The 18712-nt window shown below is 30.4% G+C and overlaps 2 protein-coding genes across 5 annotated transcripts; both read right to left on the bottom strand.

The window, feature by feature from the left end:
- Positions 1 to 762: 762 nt before the first annotated feature.
- LOC130804689 (uncharacterized) lies at positions 763 to 13169 on the bottom strand. The gene is made up of 10 exons (XM_057669224.1): positions 12814 to 13169; positions 11776 to 11835; positions 11079 to 11180; positions 8680 to 8756; positions 5638 to 5761; positions 4384 to 4448; positions 4073 to 4142; positions 2304 to 2379; positions 1854 to 1932; positions 763 to 1092 (listed from the first exon to the last, which is right to left on the bottom strand). The coding sequence occupies exons 1-10, from the start codon at positions 12863 to 12865 to the stop codon at positions 952 to 954; spliced, it is 846 nt and encodes a 281-aa protein (XP_057525207.1). The 5' UTR covers positions 12866 to 13169; the 3' UTR covers positions 763 to 951.
- Positions 13170 to 14365: 1196 nt separating this feature from the next.
- On the bottom strand, positions 14366 to 16458 carry LOC130804688 (guanine nucleotide-binding protein subunit gamma 1-like). Of its 4 annotated transcripts, none has more exons than XM_057669220.1 (4): positions 16138 to 16438; positions 16010 to 16059; positions 15885 to 15929; positions 14381 to 14981 (listed from the first exon to the last, which is right to left on the bottom strand). In XM_057669220.1, the coding sequence occupies exons 1-4, from the start codon at positions 16288 to 16290 to the stop codon at positions 14900 to 14902; spliced, it is 330 nt and encodes a 109-aa protein (XP_057525203.1). In that variant the 5' UTR covers positions 16291 to 16438; the 3' UTR covers positions 14381 to 14899. The 4 variants fall into 4 exon arrangements, with proteins under 4 accessions (XP_057525205.1, XP_057525204.1, XP_057525203.1 ...); XM_057669219.1 differs by having other exon boundaries at positions 14390 to 14981; positions 16010 to 16062; positions 16138 to 16434; XM_057669222.1 differs by lacking the exon at positions 15885 to 15929 and having other exon boundaries at positions 14366 to 14981; positions 16138 to 16458.
- Positions 16459 to 18712: the final 2254 nt, after the last annotated feature.

The following is an 18712-nucleotide window of genomic DNA, read 5'->3' as shown; positions in this document are numbered from 1 at the left end:
TCTTTTAACTTTTACATTGACATTAACATAATAAACGCTATTGATATTTCAAAATTTTATTGGATTGCATGAAAACTTTGATGTTTTATTTAAGTGAGACAAGAAAAAAAAAATACATATTTGCAACTTGGTAAAGATGAAAATTATGTCTCAAAGCATTTATGATCGCTAACAAGGTTAAAACTTAAGAAATGTTTGACAATTGATTGTTGGCTTGTTTAACCAACTAAATATTAGCAGTTTTTGTTGACTTTTAAACTAGCTAAAAATATTAGCTATTTATAAAGATGTTTGGTAAATTTAAGTATTAATTGTTGACTGTTTATTAGAGAAAAGATGGATCAATAAGCCAAAAGACAACCAAAATAATTAACAATGACTTTTATTTTGGCTTAAAAATTAACTTTTCAAATTACTTTAAAGTTATTTATCATACACTTTTTTTAACTGATTGACCAACCAACAAGCCAAAAAGCTAACCAAAAAGCCATAAACCAAACACCCTAAGTCTCTCATCAAAAACTATATTTTTGTTTTAATAGTATATTACCAATTACAAGTTTAGAGCCATTGCAGAACCAATATAATGAAAGAATATTTTATAAACGACTACTTCAGTCGTCATAAGTCTAAGTAATACCTTAAGTGAAAACTCTATTTCTTACAAACATCGAGTGAGATTGAATCTCATGCAATAAACTCTAAATGCAAATTTGTTTCTTAAAAGACCATAATATAAACCCTTATCTCGAGAAACATCCAACCACACGTAGAAGAGTTGTTGTAATTATTGGTGAAAACTAAAATAAGTGGTTAAAACAGAAAAAAACACCAAGAGAAGCAACTAAAACTATAGTCAAAAACATTAGTAGACTACAACTACAAGAATCATGGATTGACATCAAATTTGAAATGGAAGTTACAAGTTACAAACTTACAACAATCAATGTATTATGTTGCCTTAGATTTGGACCTTGTTGCTCTACTAAACATGTCTTTTATGTTATGTGAATCTTTCTCTATCTTCACCTTTTTTGCTTGTCTGGTTGTTTTGGTTGCTTGCTTGTTGGTTGATTCTATTTTACCATTTTCCTGTCAAGACAAACAAACTTGTCTTTGGAGAACAAGCTTTTATGAATGGATAAAGCTCAAAGCATAAATGTACTACTACTTGCATATCGATTCCTAATGCTATGTTTGTATAACATTTTAGAAAGGACGTGTTTTCCTAGCAAATTTTTCCAGTGTTGAAAAGCTTTGTTTTGCATAAGATTTGAAGTTCTACCCTCAAATTCTCTTCCCTACATTTTCGTCCCTTTTGGTATCCAAATACAAAAAACGTCATCTCTATATTTTTCTTCCTTCATTTCCCTCCATTTTCTCCCATCCAAAGATAACATAAGATTGTATTTGGATAAGGAAAGAGAAAGAAAGGAAAGGGAGCATAAAGAAAGAAAGGGAAGGGACGAAACAAAGAGGGAAAGAACAGGGAGGGAAATCAAAGAATTGCATTTCTCTCATCTGGACAAAAATAGGGAAAGTGAGGAAAATGAAGTGAAAGGAATTAGAAAGATGAACTCCTTCACATTTTGAACAAATCAAATTCTTCGAACATAGGAAAAATTCGGAAGAAAAACACTCCAATCTTCACTCCCCTCCCATTCCTTTCTATAATTATTATCCAAACATAGTTTTAATGTCACCATTGTAGAAACATTTGTTTGTCACATTTCTCTCCTCTCCTCATTTGCTACCCAAATGAAGGAAAATTCATCTCTATTACCCTCCCCTTCCATCCTTCAATCCAAACAAAGGAAATTCTGATTAGTTTCACAATGTCATGAGATTAATACCTGAACTGAGGATTGACGCAAATTATCAGGCACCGATGAACAATGATCTACTTTCCTAGTCAAATCTTGTAAATTCAACCTACAGAAAAAACATACAGCTCAAGCATAGAAATAAGACCAGCCAACAGTAAGCATAAAGTCTTACTCTTTCAGATCACACCACTGCTACTAGATTCAATGGGTCAATGACTCAATGCTGTGAAACATATCAGTGTCGTGATGGGCATCATTTCTGATCATTCACAACAGCAACAACGTCAGAGCCTTAACCCCAAAAGATTAGGGTTGGCTACGTGAGCCAATATATCAGTTTTAATGGTCATCCACTTAGTATTTTCTGATCATTTACAGACTCAAAATTACTCAATAGCCTTTTCTCTCTTTAGCTTTCTGTCACTCATTCCCCAAGTGAAGCCCATATTTCTGTAATAATAAGCAACAGGTAAGTACCTTAGATGATTACACAAAAGCTCCATCCATGGCTCATCTTTCAAATACTCTCCCAGTATAGATACCGCTTCAGCCACTGCAAAATAGTTGAAGTATTACCAATAGATTAATACCATTAAAAAATCAGCTAGCAGAACATAGAAAGCAACATTGAACATTGTTATTTTTCCACCAGGCAGCTCAGGACTCAGGGTGAACGGTTAATCAGAACCATATTTCATAGCATGTTATCAATGTACAAAAAGAATGCTATCCAATTTGGAATTGACAATAGACAGCGTTGCAGAAGTTTTTCTTTAAATGACAGAACACATTTAGTGATACACCATAAAGACAAATTGAGAGATTGATACTGCATAAGTTGCGGTCCTATTCTACCATATCACTTATAGGGAAACATAATTGCACGGGGATCATTCTTTAAGCAAGTCGGTAATTGGATGTGTGAAGCTTACGAATCTGACCCTCTTTGGCGCATGGTGATTGCAAATAAGTCAAGTATTTCTGGCTCAGCTAGCTTTAAAAAACCTATCACTGCCTACAAAAGTTTTTCTTCAATGAAAATTCTACGTGCTTTCAACCTTCCCTTCATCAACTTCTAGGAGAATAATAGAGCAAGAGGTGTACATGATGCAAACAGACATTATGGCCTCAATTGCACATGGCCTTGAGCATCCCGTACAAAAGCAGAGAAATATTTTGTTTCTACCCTTTTCCCCCAACTTCAATTTTTTAACAAGAAAATCCTTTAAATCACGCTTTAGAAAGGGTACATGTACTAGGAGGCATAAAATCTCAAACCTCCATTAAGAAGGAATCTTCAGATAAAAAATTAGGTTTAGTGGCTTCTTTGCAGAGATTCCTTTGTTTTTTATAACAGTCCTAATATTAAAGTCTCACTCACCGATTCTTCAGGGATTTTCTTCTTTCGTAAATCCTTCTACACGCTCATACAAGAGACTTCATATCCCACATTTCCTCTGTTTTCGATTTATTTGAAAAGCGAAGGTTCTTCTGAAGATTAAACTTTCGTGTGGCCAGTAACTAGGAAGAGTAAATAGTAGATAATTTGCAAGTTCCACAGCCAAGAATAGTTTACTGTCCCATAATGTTTATGTTATGTGATTATGTCTTACAAAGGAGCAGGTCACGATCATGTGCAAGTTGGTGGGTAGTTTAGCGTAAGCCTTTAAATCTAAAACAAGGAGTTTTATTTTTTTATGTTAATAATCAAGAAGTCAAACTTTTGCGAGTTAGGCGTTAAACAAATTTAACGAAATGGGATTAAGACCTCATCCTCTTAAAAGTTTACTCCATAAGGAGAGCACTTAGCTGTACAATTAATAATTTTTGTACCATAAGTCCTTCCACACCAGATTTCTCAACAGACTTCAGAAGCAATCACCACCTACTTTTTCCTTCCACCAAAAAAAATCCCCCCCCTGAAAAAAAAATTATCCCCACATACAATTGGCTCATTATTTTCAAACCGTTTCTTCACTATGTGAATGACTCAAGAGCCACAGCTGATCAAATTGTTGAGAAAATTAGTGAGCTATTTCCAAAGTGTTTAATATGTTTAGTGGTAAATATGCAGATAGCAACCTTAAGGTCAGTAGATGATTATTGAAAGTACCTTCTAGTTTGCTTATTTAGGAGTATGGATCCATGTTTCTAATATTGCCACTAGTCTGCTCCAGTTACAAATCTATCAACAGATTAAGAAATTAAGCCATCAACCAAGTTTACAGTGAGGTTTGTCATCTTACATGTATGCTTGTCATCCTGAGCAGCATAATTCTTGTCGAGTGCAAGTAAAGTCTTTTTTAGTCTGTCAACCTGCTAAGATAAGATATAACTTAAAATCTTTTGCTAGAGTAAAAGAGTAAGAACTGGATCTGCTAAAAAAACAAGTGCAAGCAAAACCAGGAAGATAATTACATGATAGTGACTGATTGAACATAGCTGGCCCTCAAGTTACCAGAATTAAGGTTTAGAATACCATTAGATTACTTCAATCTTAACTAATGCCACACCAAAACAATGTTATCATTCTGTAAAGATGACAAGGTGAACATACCTTTGCACACAACCAAGCTAAAACCTTAGAATCATTAAGCCTAAAGAATTTAGTTGATCCAATTTCTGTAAAGTGGGAAATTATATCAGTAATAACCGTAAAAGTAAAAGAAGTTGAACTTTGACAATGAAGCAAAAAATTAATGCATGAGAAGGAAAAGGCATGTATTCAAAGCTTCAATTTGGCAAAAATTGACATACAAAAAGTAGTGAAAAACTAGCTCCAACACTCAAAATTAACTGATGAACAGAAGATTATTAATTTTACAAATTTATACTATATCTTTGGCTAGCTGCAGAATTCCACAGCCTAAAAGAGCTACTGTCTCTAATTTAGTAATTTATTTCTACAACCGCCTCGACAAGTTTTTCGAAGGAGCTTAGACAACTTGAGCATCAATATTTGATTCAACAAAGATTTTTCAAAGCATTGTTTCAAATTTTATCAACTCACAGAGGAAGAGAAAATTGAAGCCGCCGTGGTTGAATGGAAGGTGATGCCTTTTTGTGGTATCAATGGGAGAACAAAAGAAGGCCGTTCACTAAAATGAGGCTGACTACATAAAACAATAATCTAAATCTAGTAATCTTGTTAAATAAAGAATGTTGGTGTTTTACAATCTAGATTTTTACTATGCATCAGGAACTTGATCTTCATACAACAATGCCAAAATCATACTCCAATAAAATGAGGTTGACTACATAAACCAATAATCTAAACCTGGTAATCTTCCACGTAAATTACCATTCCTATTTCTTGTCATATTAGCTTGTAGATCTAAATCTATTATAAACTCCTCACTTTTATACATTATTATCTAACATCCAAAAACAACATATTGTGAATATAAATCTATCATTACCAATTTATACATGATTATCTAACACCCCACCACGTAAAGTCATTGCATCCACACAAATGTGACTCATCCACTATCTTTCCTCAAGAAAACTAATGGAATCTTCTCCATACCCTTTTAGTGATCATCTAAAACCCCTAATTTCTAAGCTATTTACATTACTTCTAGAGCCATCACCCAAGCAAATTATCTCCTAAAAGAATTATCTAATAGTCCCTAACAAGAAGAGAAAAAATACACAAGATTTAGGTAGAATGAGGAAAGTGAATTGAAATATGCACTTATCTACTCATACTGTGGTCTGTGAGCAACTGCATTATTTATTACATCTAAAACAAATAATAAGATATCACATGAAGATGAATGAATAGGGTGCGGTAGCTTTAATTTACAACCTTTCACTTCACAAATAATGTTTATTGATTTCTCAAGGACGGGCAACAAATGTTGATATCCAGGATAGCCGTCAATGAATAAGATCTCGTCTAATTGTCTGAATTTCCCTGCATCATCTCCCTTCTGCATCCATTACATTAACGATAATAAGGAAGAGAATGATGATAAAAATCCATATATACATACGCATACACACATACATATATGCAAGACCGTTCCTAATCATAGGCAAGGTATGTATTTGCCTAGGGCCCAGAATTAGCAAGGGCCTTAATATCCGAAAATTTTGGTTAATGAAGTTTGTACTTAAAAATTTCCAATTTATGATTAGTTTTTTTATCAATTAAGAAGTATATGACATGTTACATTTATAATGATTATTATAGTATATATTGTTCGTCTCTATTTATTTTTTCAAACACCCGTTAAAGTTCAAAATCGACCCTTCAGAGGGCCTTTTTTTCAGTTTGCCTAAGGCCCATAAAATGTCAAGAACGACACTGCATATATGAACCGTAAGAACCATAATCTCAACAAATAACACTTATTGTCAAAAGATAACACCTTTTATATAAAAAGCAACACTTTTTTTGTCAATTTGTCATTTTTCTAGTTTTTTTAGAAAAAAAATTGTCTGAAAAGCAACACTTTCTAGCAAAAATGTAACATGTTTTTGCGTAAAAAGTAACGCTTGTGATGTTTTTTTTAGAAATTTTTTTAAATGTAGCAGTTTTTTGTCAAAAAGTAACATATGATGTGTGTGTATTGATTCACAAGCGCTTCCAACAAGAAGCTATATGGAGATATTTGGATATCACATGTTTATCACACAAAATTAAAAGAGATCAAATCATATAAATTGATGCACAAGAAATATACAATGTTTTTGTATCAACTAAAATATACTAAACTAAGATAGTAGACAACATTTCACATAAGGTAATATTTCTTTAGCTACAAACTACAAGACTAAATAGGTGGTTGCAACACAATCATGTTTTTAAACACATTTATTCAAAATTTGATCAAAGCTCTCCATACGCAAATACCCAGATATGATTAAACTACTAGAAAATATTAAATGGAGATGGAGAGAGTTCTACTCATTGTGTTCATGAATAAATCAAACACATATATTAATACTCTTTGGAGAGGGCAATTATAATTAAGCTTATAAATAATAGGAGCAGATAGCACATTGTTGGTCCATACAACAAACTCGATATAATGGGATTAACAAGTTAGCCTTTTATTAACATGATTATTATAATTCTTTAGATTTGATTTTGAAAATGAACTTGGTAGGTAATTTTTCAATTACTCAAAATACCGCAAGAGCCAACAAATCTTGTACAATCATAGGTCGACCCCAAGGAAGCTTAATTAGGTTAACTCAATTTAACTCTATTAATTACGCCAATTTGAAATAATAGATGAGTAGTAACTAAACTGCACTAAAAATCAATAGGAAATCAACGAACATAAGGAATCCCCTTTATTTCACCCGATTTCCATAACAAGCATCGCATTAAAAGAAACAGTCAATTAATTCTTATAACCAAATTAATCCTAGTCTCAATTCTTGCTTCTTGATTAAAGAATAACAAGAATTTAACTACAAAAATTACGGGCTAAGTTAATCTCAATCTCAACTCTCGCTTCTTGATTAAAGATTAACAAAGAATTTAATTAATGGATCGATCAATAAATAATTCAATACATTTCTCAAAATAAAGGCCAATGCTTTGCCCATCAATTCAACATGTATAATAAGGCTCAACCCTTTGCACTAGTATAAAACTACTCACTAGTCCTATAAACAATAACTTAAACACATGATATAACAATCAAGCATAATAATCAACCAAAGTAATACACAATAAATAGAAAAAAAATTTAAAAATTATAGAGAATGCTCACCAAACTAGATTATGATTAACTTTACCGATTCTCACGGCCTCAACCGGTAAAATTGTCAATCTTTTGCCAACACCGCCCTTTTGGGTTTATAAAGTATTCAAGTCACTAGATTATGATTAACTTTACCGATTTCCGTACTTTTGTTTTTTTTATTCGAATAAGTTAAATCAAAAACACTTCAAATGAAATAAACAAATAAACAAAGTATATATGATAGCATTTGTCCTCCCATATGCTTAATCGAATTAATGTCCTCAATGCTTCAAAGTGAAAAGGGACATCTTTTTTGGTAAATGTGGCGCCACTTTCGTACTAGCAACCTAGCAATTTTGGCATTTTTAACATTACACATGGGTTTAAAGATGTTGCAATAAGTTCTTAGTCTTTACTCATTTGACATCACATTAGGCAATTTGGTGCGAAAAACCTAATCCTAGCATATTTATCACTAGACCGGAGTCCAAGAAGTGCACCACATCATTGAATAGAGGATGCTCCAAATCAATTTGATTTTAACTCCTGACATAATATGTGACAATTATACGTTGATTGTCCCTAACCAATCACAACTCCTTACAAATTAACCTAAAATTGTAAAGGAGAACTAATTGTTCACTTGCATAGAAAAAACCTAAGAGTGGAAGTGACATCTCCGCTTGCACTTATGAAAAAAACTATATGTAATCGCATAAGAATGACAACAAAAAAACATTCGTTGATGGAAAGGGACAAGAACAAAACAACAAATTTGGTGATATACTCTTTCCAGCTAAAGTGTTCAACAAGATAGTTTGTAAATGAAATCCTATGGTAACCCTAGGCCCACCTAGTATAGAAGACACGTTTTTAATAATAACTATATAGGAGTAGAGGTTGGGAGTAAAATAAATTTAAAGTTGAGAGGATATAGACTAAGGCATTATCAAATAAGGGCTTCTGAAAAAGTAAAGAGAAAAAATGCAACAAGAACAAACTTCCTAGTCATACAAATATCTTCAGAAAAATAGTCTTGAGGTCAGTACAAAAAAAATCATGGGCCAGAGGAAAACTTTTATGAAAATACTAACAATGTTCAAGTAACAAGCTCGTAATGGGATATACCATACAACATTAAATTGTACCTTCATTCGACCATCCTCAAATATAGGTAGCATGACAAAAACAAGATCGACTGGTGTTGATATATATAAGCTTCCATCTGTATTAATATTGAAAAGGAAAAAATAAGGTTAATTAGTGGAAAAATATTCCATTGTACAAGATGAAGATATTGCATTGACCAAGTGACAGATATGAGGTTAAGAATGTGCAATTTAATATTTGTAACAATATAAAGATCTAGAAGAATTAAAATTTAAAATGGTTGTTTAACTAGCCATTTTTGGTAACTTTTGCTATTCAATACTTTTATCCAAGGAATCGGTATAGAAAGTCCAGGATTAAATAACAAGATCTCAATGTTTTCACTCAAGAATAAGTTGTAACACACAAATGAGATTTATAAAAAGTAAACACATCAATTTCCTAAGTGCTCACCAAAAAAAGCTTAATCAAACGTAACCATAATTTAAAAGCAACCTACACCTTAAACTTCAGTTACCTTAAGACTTCTCATGCAAGACCTAACGACTTAAAAGAGACTTCATCAACAACATACATCACATAAACTGATAGCCTGATACCACTAGGTTCCAACCTATGTAAGAGAAAGGAAGTTGTACACAACCTCAAATTTGTAATAATAAAGAGGTTGTATGAGGTTGATCCTTGATTGCAAAAATCATGTCTTGCTTCATATATTAGCCAAAGTGCACATGTGACAAAGAACACAAAATGTTTTCGGATTTTTGAGAAAGATGTAGGTCATTTTGGTGCTCAATCTGGTTTGTGAAGCCAATGAAAGCAAGACACATAGAAAACCTCGGGATATAACATAACCACCAATTAGGGCTTACTTACAACAAGAAGATAAACAAAATATCACAAAATCTTTTCGGAATTATCTTTCTTTTTTCTTTTCTTTTATTTTTCATTTCTTTTTTCATGTTTTTATAAAAAAATATTATTTTCTTTTTTAAAAACATTTTAGATTTGTCTTTCTTTTTTAATATAATATGTGGCTAATAGATAAAATAAAATAAATGGGAATCACAGATGATGAAAATAAAATGAATTTGCAAAGATGAAAACTAAAATATGTACTAGACTAATGGAAGCCCTTGTCATCAAAAAATGTACAAATGGTGACTTAAAGAAGTAACAAGAAATATGAAAATGAAATAACTTAAAGTTCTAAATAACCCATTTTTTCAATTTTTCCTTTTTGTTATACAAATGAAGAGAGGAAACCACAAACCAAATGAACCAAAGCTAATTAATTGATATAATTCAATCTATACCCTAATCAACCCACAAAATTGACCTCGACACAAGTTTCACTAAACTAGAGGGAAAAAGGTTAGAAGGCTTGTAATGTAGGGTTTAATCAAAAAAAGTGATAATAAGGCTGAAGGGACTAAGAAAAGGAGAAAAGACAATGATACACACAATGGGCCATGAGAAAGAAACCACAACAAAAAAATGCTTCATTGTAGTCTCAACAAGTCCACAATAGAGACATATAAGTGCCAAGTCAAGAGTAAGTAAAGAGAAACCAAAGAGGAGCCTAACACACAAGAAAGAAAATAAAGATTGAAAAGATCTTAACCTCTACAATAAAGGCTCAAGCTCTCACTGATCTTCAATAACGCAACATAAGACCCCAAAAACATTTGATAAAGCTAATCATACATTAAAGCTTGCTATAAAAAGAAAATTCTCGATAAAAAAACTAAATGCTACATTTTTGTTGCTTACCTATGTGCAACAAAAATGCTACCATTTCCCATTGGATTTCATAGAATGTTTTTTACATACACGGAAGTTTTCTAAATACAACAAACAATTGATTTGAAAAACTAGGAGTGGCTAAAGAACAATTCTTAATTCTATGTATTGTAATGATGAAAAAAGCTAAAAGCATTCACAGCTTCACATTCTAGAGTAAATATATAAATGAAACATTAAGTATGGAAGTTCAAGGTAAACTTCTTCATAACCAAAATTTTAGAGATAACAGGCAATAGAAAAGGAAATAAGTAGATTATCCTATCGAGAAAACTAAGCATTAATAAAGCGTAACACTCCCATTAAAGATGAAAATAGCACCAATATTACCCCATAATAAGACATGAAAGGGAATGAAGGAAGATGAATAATGGCTAAAGTTGAGGAAGTATCGGCGCAACTAGATTAACCAATCAATAGCCAAAGGAGTGTTCCTCTACTTAGATCATGACATGTCAACATAATAAAATCATAGCACCATGTGATAACTTTTTAGCATCGGAACAAATTATTATAGTGTTGTCCAAAGAAGCCTTGCCAAAACAATAACCAGATACAATTAATGGCACTAGCATACGCCACACAAATAATATAAGAAAATAAAGCTATTCAGGAAAATCATAGAAAAAATTACCTTCGCATACATATTCCCCTAAAAACCAGGAGCCATGGGATTCCTTAAAGCACTGAAGTTCATGAAGAGCCTCATTCAAAAAGAGATAATTAGTGGCATTTCCTGTAATTCAATGAATAAGTATTACAATTAAAGCTTATTGGAAGTCATAGTTTGAGCCAACCTTATGATGTAGAAACGTGCTAACAATTGAAAAATGGATCTTTTCTTTACTATTTATCTTGTACGTCTGACATGACCCCAATATTTTTGATAAGGTGAAAAAAAACAAATTCAAGAATGGTTGAATGGGAAACAAGTCCTATTAGTCACTAGATGTGACGTAAAAAACATGTGGATTTACCTTCAACTTTCCTCCTCCTTTCTAGTCGTCATCCCAATAGTTAGCAAAATAAAAGCTAATGAAGGGAATTGTGAACAAGAATTATCCAAAAACTAGCTTAAGCAAACATTTTATTTGTGTTGCACCAAGACCACAATTGATTAACCAATAATATTTTATTGTATGTTGCAAGTATTTATCATACATCAAGAGACATAGATGATAAAAGTTCCTCCAAAGATAAAAACAATATGACTAAGATAAGGTTAGTATGAACCAATTAATGATACAAAATAAGTTAACTTACACGTATGCACATAGAGTGCTCTAAAAGAAACAAACATAGAAAAAATGTTGAAGTGTAGAGAAGATTACCAGATTTAGGATGGCGCAGAGAGAGCAATTGTCCTGTGCCAATCTGTGTTGTACCTTTGTCTGTACGTAGATACCAAAAGAGTTAGAACACAAAAGCCCTCAATAACTAGCATTAAGGTAATGACATTTGCTGACATTTAAAAGAAATGTAACATAAAACATCCTTTTAGCATTGAGCACAATCGTGCACTGCGACCATGGTGACTAAAATTGATGAATGGTTAAAATCTTGTCATTTGAGTAGCAATCTTAAGCATGCAGTCACAGAGCAAACCCACAGAGACAAAACCACATATAGAAGGTCTTGTTTCAATCTAAATACCATAACTATTAGTCTATTATAACCAGTGACATGGTGACTAAAACTACCAATTGTAGGCTTTATGATAATGTATTGCTAGCTATAATAGCCAGCGTCATTCTCATCATTCGTAACTCATACGCAAACAAGTAACCATGGAAAAGCATACCAGTGTCAAACCCTTTGCTCATTCAAAAGGAAAGAACTATTTGCCAAAACACTACAAGAGTATCACATATAAAGCCATTACAAGTACATGCAACTCTTAAAACATATTAGGTAAAACATATTATGGCCCCTCTAATTTGTATTCTTTTTGGTCTAATTATTATGATTATGCATCTCCCGCCATTTCTAGCCCCCCAACCCCACCTCCACACTTGCTCAATGGGTTCAGCATTATGGAAGATATGTAGTACGTATTACAAAAGACAACGACATACATTCCAGAATGTAATGCCCTTGAATAATTAAGTATATATGACTCCTATCACATAGAGTACAATTCAATTTTTCTAAATTGAACCTTGTTGTCCTTTTAATAAGTTGCACCTTTTTCATACGACTACCCCATGAAAACGCCAGAAATCTCTTAAAAATTAAAAGAGGGAAGATTCAAGTCAAAACCCTAATTTTTTTCCACTATGTATAAACAACCCAAGTATAAAGCACATACTAACACATTTTAAAAAAAAAAAAGGAAATAGAAAGGAGGATGAATACTAAATAGGGGGTACCTGGGGCGATCAGAACACGAATTTCTCCATCAGCACTTTCCCACCAACTCATTTGCAATTAAATTGGATCCTTTTTAGTTTATATACCAAACAAGGGTTTTGCTTTTACTTGTAGGCAGAAACAGAAGGGGAAGTTTCAAAATCTAAACAATAGAAATGGCGGAATAATAGTAGTAGAAATACCTAAACTAAATCCCCATTAAGAATGGGGAGGAGACTGGTCAAAACTCATACTCTGATACTCAGTACTTGATGTCAAGTTCAGATTGGAGCGCCAATTCATTGCTTCTTTACTTTTTCCCGCTTCTTTTGGAAAATTATTTTTGCCCTAAAAAAAAGATTTAACAGCATTTGTGCCACCGTATTTCTAAAATGATGAGTACTTTTTTTGTTGCGACTCAAATGGAATTTATGAAGTTTAGTGTTAAATTTTTTATGAAAATTTTTATTTATTTGTGTTAAAAAATATATTTATGTGAGATATTTGTTTCAATATATATTTTCTAAATATCAATTTTTGAAAATTCACAATTAAAATTATTTGATTTTTAAGTTAACATTGAGATCTGCACAATAAGCGAATGTGAGGAAGAAATGAAAATAGATAGAGTAAAATTTAGAATAGACTTTTTAGATTTTTAAATATACATTTTAAGTCTTAAAATTAATAATTTTAAATCTTTGGAGTAGATATTTAAGTTATAAAGTAGTCATTTTAGCCTTGGAATTGGAATTTTAAGTCATAGAATAGACATTTTTAACGATTAGACTATTTAGTTACAAAATAAAGTAAAGTAAAGAATGAGACTTGGATCAAGGCTTTTAAGCCTTCAAATTGGCGCTTTAAGTTTTAAAATGATTGTTTTAAGTCTTGAAGTTGGTATGTAAAACAATGATTGGGTCATTCGATCACACACATGCGACGGTCTCATTTGAGAATTTGTATATAGTTAAAAACTTTTCTAAAATTACAAGGTAGACTTAAGAAATGGAAAGCTGTGTGAGAACCGAACCCATAACAAATTGGAGAAGGTAATATGAGAATTAAACTCATAAACTTTAATGAAATTGATACTTTCTCTCCAATTGAAACAAGATCCAAACGCACGATAAAATTAAGACTTAATAGTAGAGTTGTGCATCCTCTTTTTATTTTTTTTGGCTGATTGTAATTCGGTCTGGTTGAGATTCGAGGGTCAATTGAAATTTTAGTTCAAATTGAACGCGAATTGGGTCGAAGTCGATTATAGTTAGAGTTTTATAGGTTATAGTCGATTAACAAATTTGTAGGGTATGATTCATATTTGTCTAGGTTGAAGATTGAGTCAAATAAAATATGATTTTGCGTTTGCGTTTCTTGTTTAAATTGATTTGAATATTGGTTTGAAGCAAGTTATCCTATTATAACTATAATTTTCCAAAATATTTTCCAAAATTGAGGAATAAAAGATGATTTAAATATTGCATTTGGTTAGTTTGAGTAATATAGTAGCCGAAGAAAAGAGGAGTTTATCTTACTCTCTTCGAATTGTCCATCACAACACTCCAAATGATCAAAATATTTTTTTCTCGTTTGCTTATTACCCTTTATTCCCTTACAAAAGATGATGATGAATAAGCATATAATTAAGCACTTCCAACTCTAATTCATCTTTTTAAAATACAATTTTTTATAAATTTAAAACTCCATAGGAATACACAATTACAATTTCTTACAAATTTAATTGTATAATTTTATATACCGTACAATGTAATTAAAAAAAAAATTTAAGTAGATATGAAGCGTGTGAATATAAGAGGGACAAATGGATAAGAGGCAAGTAAGACCTCATACCCAGTACCCATGGCGGGCAAGACTTTTCAAACTTAAATCCATTCATTACTCATCAAATCCATACCTATACGGGTACAGCTAAAAGAAGCAGATACGGTGCACAATCCATATAATTTTATCCGTGCGTCGTCCCTATTAAGATTTTATACTAAAATTTTTTTAAAAATTTAAAAACAAAATAAGAATTGAAAAGAAAACAATAACAAAAAACAATGATAATAATTGTTAGAATTTTTCTTTTTTCAGATAAAATCAAATCCAACGCCTGTTACTTCTTGAACTGCCGCCTCCCCGAAACCACCTTTCCCAGTTTACATCCACTGGGCCTCTTGTCCTGTATCAATCATCCAACACTTTCTATTATTATTCCCATCAAAATTCTAAAAATACAAACAAAAATTTAATTTAACCCTACTCAGCGCACCAAACTCATCAAAAAAAGCATTTTCGTAAATAATAATTTATAATCAATCACCGCCATTTGTAAATAACCACAAAAAAAAAAAAATCATACTAAAATAAACAAAACTAAAAAAGATAAATTAAAATTACAAAACTATCATCCTATCAAATCTTAACACATAAGAGTAACTTGTTAACTTTACAAATCATCGTTATTGATTAAGTCTTCCTTGTTTGGTAAATGGGCTAATTTTATTGTCTATTGATTTTTGACTTTCTGGTTGACCAGGGAGCTAAAAAGTACTTCATTTATTCATCTTAATAGTCTTATTTTGATTTGTCACATTTATCAATGCAATATCTCTATCATTAAGATCTTTAATGGTGCATAATTAAAATTATAAAAAATTGATATAAATAATCTTTACATTACAACGAATCAAACAAGAAAAACGAATCAAACAAAATCTTACTTGATTGTATTATTACTAGTATATATCAAAAATAAAATATAAATTATAAGTAATTAGTCAACATTATAAAACTATAAAAATAAATACAAAAACTAGCTTTTTACCGAAATAAAAAAAAATACATATGAGATTATGAGTCACGGCTTTTTAATAGGTTGCGGCTTACTTATCGATTAATATTTTTACCTGAAGAAACTAACCAATAACTCTAAACAATACACATTTGTCAAACTAAATCTATAAATTAATATTTAACGCCCTCAATTTGTTGGCGCAACAAGCCTATGTTCAAAATCACCTCCAATAATAATAATAATAATAATAATAATAATTGAAAAATAAGATTGAATTGGAATTCTCACATTGGAAGAAGAGGGTCTGCAATAGTTTCAACTCCTGTAATTATCCTGTATTTATTTTATAATTATTGTTTTGATCCTAAAACTTAATACTAATAAAGATACAAAATTAATGATAAGTTACTTACTCATCACAAACAGTAGAAGGTCCACCAATGGATTCAAGTTCATCCAATTCCTTCTAGTAAATCCAACAACAACCATATGAAAACAAGAAATTAAATCAAATAATTACGAAAATTATTAAGAAAAAAACCTCGATGAATTCGATTTGGTGTTGTAGATGAGTGATTTCAGCTTGTAAACGATGTCTACCAATGAAATTAGAGGGGTGTTTGGATCTTCCATTTCCGATTCTAATTGAAGATGAACTTTCACCCGTTGTTATCGCTGTTGATTGTTCTTCCATTTTAGAGAGAGAGAGTGGAAATAAAGAATTATGATGAGAAGTAGTAGTAAGAAACTTTTTTGAAGCATATTAACAAAAAAAGTAAAGATATGGAGTATATAATAAAATTATCATTTGTTTTTAATTTTGAAAGTGATTTTGGAAAATAAGTCACATCTATATCTACATCCAAGAAGTGAGACAATAATTGACAAATTAGTCTATTCACTATTACAAGCGTCAAAAACTTAAAATATACAATTATTTTAGCATCCATATATACTCTTTCTAAATCACTATTAATGTTTTATTTGTTTTATGCACTGAATTTAATATATTTATTTAATTTTTAATATCTCTAAATGTGCAAAATTAAAATTATAAAAATTTAATATAAATAATTCTTGCAATGAGACGAATCAAACAAGATCCCACTTGACTATGTTTTAACTAATAGATTAATAATAAAATATAAATTAAGAGTAAGAGATGAATAGTGTTTAAAAGCAAACGGAACATTACTGGTGAATTGGAGAGAGGATAAACATATGATACTAAAAAAATAAAATTAGAGATATTATGCAGTAAAAATACTCAATTTTAACAATTATATGTATAAATTAACTCTATAATTTTGTAAATTGTTAATAATATTTTATGCAGTATATTTTATTCTCTCTAATTTACTCAATTTAACTATATTAAATGCTAGTTCGTCAAAATCAAATACCATATTATTTTTCTTTAGCTAATAAAGGAGTTTCATTTGACAAACTCTTTTTAGTTGTGACCTTTGGAATTTTTTAAACTTTTTAATATAATGGAGGGATGATTGTCCCATTTGATTTTTTGATACTCTCTCCGTTTCTTAATTAACTTCCTACAATAAATATTCACAGGATTTAAAATAAAAGCATTATTTTATTGAATAATAAATTTAATATAAGAAAAGTGAAGACCATAAACATTAAGAAAAAAAATATATATATGTTGAAAAAATATGGAGACCACAACTCATAAAAAAATATTTTTATAAAGTTAGGGAAAATATATAGTGACCATAAGGAATATATAAATGTTAAAATAAAGTTAGTGGAACATATAAGGGGATTATAAACATTATTAAAATATTGAAATGAGAATGAATAAGGATATTTTTGTCCAAAAGTTATAATATAAATAGAAAGATTCTTTATGAGAACAACAAATAAAACCCCTCAAAATGAAAAATGAGAACTTCTTTCAGGAACATAGTGATTTTTCTTAATTTGTATTTTATTCTTAATCTATAAGTTGAAACATGGTCAAGTTGAATCTTGTTTGATTTGTTTGGATGTAAATTTTATTAAAATCAACATTTTATAATTTTTAATTAAATACACTTTGAGATATTTACGATTAAATATGTGTATTAACAAATGTGTCAAAATCAAATAGGATAATAATAGTAAATATAAGAGAATATTTTTCTTATAAAAAATTTTGAGTTTGATTGCTAAAAGTTTAATAATTTGGAAATCATGCAGAGTGCACGAATAAAAGTAGAGAGACATTATGGGACATCAATGGTGTCGGAAAAGACCTTATTTGCTTTTGCCATTATTCAATTATTAGTATTTGGATCACATTCTTGTGTCTTGAATTTATTTATTTAGTAATAAACTAGTTAAAAACAAAAAGAAATGTGCATATAAAATGAGAAAATAGTGAATTTGTAGACAATAAAAGGAGGAAAATGTAATCCTATAATTAATTTTTAAAAGTATAGCATAATAAATAAATTATTAACATGTAACAAAATAAGTAAAAAAAAATTATACATCATCAATCTTCATCTATGTATCAAAGACAAACAAAATTATATCACGTATCACGATTCAGATTGTTAGTCGATTTTAAAGAATATTAGCATATAATGAATAAAATATAGCATGAAATAAATAAATTGAGTATAAATATAAGATAAAAGTTTTTATTCATCTTAAACCACATTAAAACGATATGCACCTTTTCATTTAAGTTATAAAGAAATGAGTGTTGATTTGAGAGTAGAAAGTGAGGAAATATTAAATTAGTGCACACTATTTTAGCGTAAATTATGTCTATAAAAAGCTATTTTAAGAAATTTATTTTTATTAGCTTTTAATTATTGAATTATTTTTTTTTTTGTCATGTTCCTTATATTATTTTTATATCCACTATTATAATCAATCATCTCATTAAAGACCAAGGATTAGGGACTAGGGAGTTTTTAAAAGTCGATTTTTCCCGCAAGGCATCATCTAAAATTTTCTCTTGGTCAAACAATCACGCCAACTTAAAAACAAAATACCTTTAAAAGCCTACAAAGCATTACATTCGTGATCCATTTATTTATTACAATGAAATAGTGAGAATAATGATTAAAAATTAATGCAATTTTAATTGCAAAATCTATTGACAA

This window comes from Amaranthus tricolor, chromosome 17, assembly GCF_026212465.1.
Source record: "Amaranthus tricolor cultivar Red isolate AtriRed21 chromosome 17, ASM2621246v1, whole genome shotgun sequence".
NCBI classification, from domain to species: Eukaryota; Viridiplantae; Streptophyta; class Magnoliopsida; order Caryophyllales; family Amaranthaceae; genus Amaranthus; species Amaranthus tricolor.
The sequence above is the reverse complement of the archived record's forward strand: the minus strand, read 5'-3'. Positions and strand labels throughout refer to the sequence as shown.